General features: G+C 37.7%; 1 protein-coding gene across 1 annotated transcript in view; it reads left to right on the top strand.

The window, feature by feature from the left end:
- The window catches only part of ZDHHC15 (zinc finger DHHC-type palmitoyltransferase 15), a gene marked incomplete at its 3' end in the record, with an annotated part of 191707 nt that overhangs the window by 149351 nt on the left and 35869 nt on the right, over positions 1-6487 (top strand). The window contains exon 4 of the mRNA XM_007958333.2: positions 3548-3668. Within this exon, the coding sequence (XP_007956524.1) occupies positions 3548-3668 (121 nt within the window). The remainder of the gene's footprint in view (positions 1-3547; positions 3669-6487) is intronic.

Below are 6487 nucleotides of genomic sequence, written 5' to 3'. Positions count from 1 at the left end.
ATAAAGTAGCAAACCAAAAAAAATCCACTGCCACTGAGCTGATTCTAATTCATAGTGACCCTATAGCAACCCTGTAGGACAGAATAAAACGACCCCAAGGCTGTAAATCTTTACAGAATCAGATTGCCACATCTTTCTCCTACAAAGGGGCTAGTAAGATCAAACTGCCAACCTTTTGGTTAGCACTTAATCCCTGTGCCACCAGGCAATTAAGACATCAGTGTTTGTCTTTTCATAAAAGTGGGATCATACTATATTTGTCCTTTTCTGATTAAATTATTTCACTCAGCATAATGTCCTCCAGATTCATCCACATTATAAGATGTTTCAAAAAGCCATCATTATTTTTTATAGCAGCATAGTATTCCATTGTATGTATATATATCATTTTGTTTATCCATTCATCTGTTGATGAGCACTTAGGTTTTATCCATCTTTTTGCTATTGTGAATAATGCTGCAATGAACATAGGTATGCATATGTCTATTTGTATCACTGACATCAGATTTCTGTGGTATATACCAGTAGTGAGGTTGCTGGATTATAAGGCATTTCTATTAGTTGCTTTTTTGAGGAAGCTTTGTACTGTTTTCCATAGTGGCTGTATCATTTTCCAATCCTACCAGCAGTGGATAGGAACTCTGGTAGTGTAGTGCCTAAGGCACTTGACTGCTAACCAGAAGGCTGGTGGTTCAAACCCACCAGCCACTCCTCGGAAGGAAGGTTAGGCCATCTACTTCTATAGTGATACCTCCTCAGAAACCCAAGGAGGGGTCACTATAAGTCAGGTCCGACTTGACGGCACATAACAACAACAACAACCAGAAGTAGATAAGGATTCCAATCTCCTCACAACCTTGCTATCATTTTTCTTTTCTTAAATCAGTACTGTTTTTTTGCAGGGTTGAGATGGTATCTCATTGTAGCTTTGAATTGCATCACTCTCAAGGTTAATTATCATAAGCATCTTTTCATGTGTTTGCTGGCCACTTGAATGTCCTGTTTGCTAAACTGGCTGTTCATGTCTTCTGCCCATTTTTCAATTGCATTTTTTGTCTTTTTGTTGTTCAGTTGTTGAAGTTTTCTATATATTTTAAAGATTAGACTCTTGTCAGATATGTCATTCCCAAAGATGTTTTTCTCAGTCTGTAAGTTCTCTTTTTACTCTTTTGATAAACTCTCTTGATGACCATAATAAGTATTTAATTTTTAGGAGGTCCCAGTTATCTCATCTGTCTTCTATTGTTCATGCATTCCATTATAACAATTGTAAGTGTAGAATTCAGTGACATTAATTACAATTAAAATTTTTATCTTGCAATTTCATATGAATTTGAGAATCATCTTTTCCATTTTTGCAGAAAAGGCTGTTGGGTTGTTATAACAATTGCATTGAATCCTAGACTGTTTGGGTTAGTGCTGCCACCTTAATATTATGTTTCCCCATCTATGAACATTGGATGGCTTTCTATTTATTTAGGTTCTTTTTTAATGAAAATAAGACTTAAATAGGTATTTCACAGGAGGATATCCACATGGTTAATAAACACATGAAATATCATTAGCTCAATATCATTAGTAATCAGAGGACTGCAAATTGAAATAACAATAAGATATCACTATACACCCACCAGACTATTTAAAATGAAAAAGATGGGCAATATCAGATTTTTTTAATGATCAATAAATAGTATATCTAAACGAAATTTTTAATTGCTTGTTATTAGCTTGTTCTTTTGTACTGTGCTGGTTACCTAGTGCCGCTCTGATGAGAGTATACCACAAATGGGATGGCTTGAACAAACAGGAGTTTATTCTCTTACAGTTTGGGAGGCTAGAAATCCGAGTTCAAAGTGCCAGGCTCTCGGACCTGGGAGAAAGCCTCTCAACCTTGGGCTTCAGCTCTGCCTCCTGCTCCCAGCCCACTGAAGCTAGAGGCATCCCTTCACTCAGGCAGCTACTGACTGCTAAGGCTAACAAGCCCAAGGTCAACAAAGTGGCACAGTCCTGATGTTACCAAACCACATGGCAGGCTATTAATGCAAGCCCACTGTAAGTCCCAAGGTCAGCAGAGCATGGCAGGCTGTTGAATAATGGCACAGCTACATGCAGGGTTCAAGCATGCCATAAACTAGAGACCGTTCCCAAAGCTGCTGCTTATATATGGATAGCAGACCACATACCCAAAGCAGCTACTCAGCTGCTTGTGGTAGAGCCCACCGTGGAGGTGATTGCCAGTCTCATCATAGGGAATAACTACCACCTGCTGCCCAGCCATGCAGCCAGGTCCAACCAAGTTGACACACAACTTTAACTACCACACGCACTAATATTGTGAAGTAGATATTATGCCCCCTATTTTACAGGTGAAGAAAGTAGGTTCAGAGTGTCTAAGTAATTTTTCCAAAGTGACTTTCACAAAGTGATTTTCTAATCATTATGTGTCAGAAATGAGGTTTAAACCTTGAAATTTTAAATATACATCTACTTTTCACGTCTGACTACCACTCTGCCCAGACAGAAGAAAGCTTTCAAATCTGCATTACTATGGAAAACTGTTGGCCTATCTTTTGCAAGATTAGTAACGTGTGGCAACAAACTCCATCCAAAACCAAACCAAACTCACAGCCATCGAGTTGACTGCCTCATAGTGACCCCCATTGTGTATACAAGGCTATAAATCTTTATGGAAGCTGACTGCCTCATCTTTCTTCTGCAGAGTGGCTGCAGAAATCGAACCACTGATGTTTTGGTTAGCAGCCAAATGCCTTAACCACTACACAAGCTCCATACCAAACTAAAATTATTGACATGGTGATTATATCTAAATTTCTACTCATTTGGTAGATTAGAATATGCAGAGAATGTCACAAGTAGTCACATCTAGCTTCTCCAAGAGTGTCATCAGTATCACTTGTGAACCATACACACCATTCAATAATAAAACATGGTTAATCATCTACAAACCAAAAACAAACCAAACTTACTGCCATGGAGTCGGATCCAATTCATAGTGACCCCTCCTTGGGTTTCTGAGGCAGTATTGCTATGGAAGTAGATTGCCCAATCTTCTTTCCAAGGAGTGGCTGGTTGGTTTCAGCCTCCAACCTTCTGCTTAGCAGTCAAATGCCTTAGGCACTATGCCACCAGAGCTCCTACAGTGTCCTAGAAACAAGGTGTATGTGACATCATATTATGTTGTAAGGGAGAGGGAAGGGCACATGAATTAGAGTTAGATGAACTGGGATTGGAGACTACCTCTGGTACTTACTAGATGAGTGAGTACAACTTTTGACAAGGTACTTAAACTCTCTAAGTGTTATTTTCCTGTTTTTATGAAATAGTGATACTACTACCAATCTCATAGAGTTATGGGGACTGAGATAATTAGTCAGAGAAAATAATAAGCCAGAATTGGTACCTGGGCTTCAAGGTTAGGTAATTACTATTTCTATTTAAATATTTCTTCTTGCTGTTATTGTTACTGTTATTATTTTTGTATGTAACCCTTGCAAAATAAAGTTTTGTCTATCACTTCTGCTTCCAGTTTCACTTGTCATATACAGACAAGGAACGATATGAAAATGAAGAGAGACCTGAGGTCCAGAAGCAGATGCTTTTTGATATGGCCAAGAAGCTACCAGTTTACACAAGAACCGGGAGTGGAGGTCAGTTCATCCGAGGTCAGCTAGAAAAGGAGAGTCAACTCAGCAGGAATGTCACGATGGCTAAGTCATATATGTTCTCATGCTAGCCCCTTTTCTTCTGTCTTCTGCAAAGCACCATGAAGTTTTTCCTCAACATTTTATTACAAAAATTTTTCAAACATATATCCAAGTTGAAACCGAACATGCGTATACACGTAGTGAACATGTGTATAACTGCTACTATAGTCTACCATTAATATTTTACTATATTGCTTTATCACATTGAGAGAAGCCACAATGAAAAATGGGCTCATAGACAGCTGTAGCTCTCAGTAATTAAGTGACATTACCCAGTGGCATTTTATAAGTTTTTATTTACTTACGTAGTAGTTAGCACACAGATGAATGGGGTAAGGTTCATCTTAGGGTGTTCTCCCTCAGAACTCTGTCGTAGGGTGAGTTAATGCAGGAAATCTCTTCTGTACAATGTTGGCTCCCAGTTTATGTTACAGGAAAAAGAACACAAGGCAAAAGGGTGGAGGGATCTTATACTTCAAACGAAGTGCATGGAAGGGAAGGGAAGTAAGAGGAAGGGGTCATTGTTCAGCTACACCTGGCCTGACCATTCTGTGGCCAAGCTTTTTTCAATTTCAGATAGCATGGAAGTGCTGTGACCATGGGTGCATGACCAGAAAGAACATTTCTTCCCCCACTAGCTATAAGATTAGTTACTTTAGTACAATCAAGTAGTCAAAGTAGTCATTGAGACAGAGAAAGATACTGTGGCTTCAGAATAGGCAGAAAGCTTTCTCTGAAAAGCAGAGGGAACTGAAGAAAGAGAGAGACCCAATTCCCAGCCTCCCTATCAGAGAATGCTCTGAGCCCAAGGCCTCAGTTTAGGCATCCTGGATCAAAATAGTAAAGGCAAACCACCCTCCTATCATACGTATCTGTTCATATGTCCATCCCTGTATGCATCATCCATCAAGCCATCTTATTTTTTGATGCATTTCAAAGTAAGTTACAAACAACAGTATGCCAAAACCAAAACCTCTCCGACTGCCAAGTCAATTCTGACTCATAGCAACCCTATAGGACAGAGTAGAGCTAAGCCATAGGGTTTCCAAGGCTGTAAATCTTTACAGAAGCAGCCTGCCACATGTTTCTTCCACAGAGTGGCTGGTGAGTTCCAAGAGTTGACCTTTTGGTCAGTAGCTGAACATTTAACCACTATGCCATCAGGGCTCCTAAACAACAATATATATCCTCCTAAATACTTCAGCCGCTCCTCGGAAGGAAGGTTGGGCAATCCTACTTCCGTAGTGATACTGCCTCGGAAACCCAAGGAGGGGTCGCTATGAGTCGGGGGCGACTCGACAGCACACAACAACACAACAACAACAAATACTTCAGCATGCATATGGAGATTTCAAGACTTTTATCATCCTTAGTTTTTAAGGGAATAAAATTTACCTATAAAAATATGCAAAAATCTTAAGTGTACCATTTAATGATTTTTGACAAATATACATACCTGTGTAACCAAAACCCCTATGTATATTACCATTACTTGAGAAAGTTCTTTCATACGTCTTCCCAGTAAATCCTGAACCACCAAAGGCAAACACTATTCTGATTGTTTCCACCACAGATTAGTTTTGAGAGCTCTAGAATTTTATATAAATGGAATAATACACTATGTTCTCTTATGTGCCTGGCTTCTCATTCAACATTAGGTTTTTGAGATTCATCCACCTTTATATAACTATTTCATTTCTTTAATTTCTGAATAGTATTTCATTGTTTATCTACATAACAATTTGTTTATCCATTCATCTGTTGATGGATTGTTTCCAGTGCTTGGTTATTATGAATAAATTTGCTTTGAAAATTTTTCTATGGGGACTTGTGCACAGACATCTTCATTTCTCTTGAGTAAATATCCATTATGGAGTTTTACCCTTGGTTTTCATCTGCATGACTGGAACAGTACTAGCTGAACCAACTCTCCACCTTTTAAAATTTGAAAAACAAAGCTCTCCTGACAAATTATACTAATATTTGTAATAAGACAGATTATATTTAAATACTTTGGAAAGTATACTGTTTGATACTGGTATTCCCCATCTATTTATTCAACAAACATTTATAAAGATCTTGTATGACAATTGGGGGAATTTTAATATGTTCTGTATATAAGATGATATTAACTACTTATTGTTAATTAGTCAGGGAGTTAATGGAATCATGGCTATGATTTTTAAATGTCTTCATATATACTGACATATTTATAGTTCTAAGTGACAGTGTCTGAGATTTGCTTTAAAATTTTCAAGTCAAAAGCCTGTGGAGGGAACAGATTAAACAGAAATGGCAGTGTTTATTATTTTTGAAGATGGGTAGCAGTACATGGAGTTCATTATAATATTATATCTACTTTTAGAATATGTTTTAAATTTTTCATAATACTAATTTTAAAATTTTATTTTTTCTTGTTATTCAGAATAAACACAGCAGAACATATACCAACAGTTTTTACTTATACAATTCAGCGACATTGATTACATTCTTCAAGGTGTGCAACCATTCTCATACTCCTTTTCTAAATTTTCCTCCCCTAATAACATATACTCACTGCCACCAGGTTTCCTATCTAATTTTTCAAGTTTATTTCAGTTTGATTGCATACAGATAATTCTTAAAATACCACAATATTCAAACCAGATATTCTTTATTAGTTAAGCTAAACTATTTTTTGGTTTTAAGAAGACTTTGTTGTTGTTGTTGTTAAGTGCCCTCGAGCCATTTCCGACTCATAGCGACCCCATGCACAGCAGAAC

This window comes from Orycteropus afer, unplaced genomic scaffold, assembly GCF_000298275.1.
Source record: "Orycteropus afer afer isolate SDZICR_OR568_19922 unplaced genomic scaffold, OryAfe1.0 scaffold00929, whole genome shotgun sequence".
Lineage (NCBI taxonomy): Eukaryota > Metazoa > Chordata > Mammalia > Tubulidentata > Orycteropodidae > Orycteropus > Orycteropus afer.
This window is presented reverse-complemented; position numbering and strand designations above follow the sequence as displayed.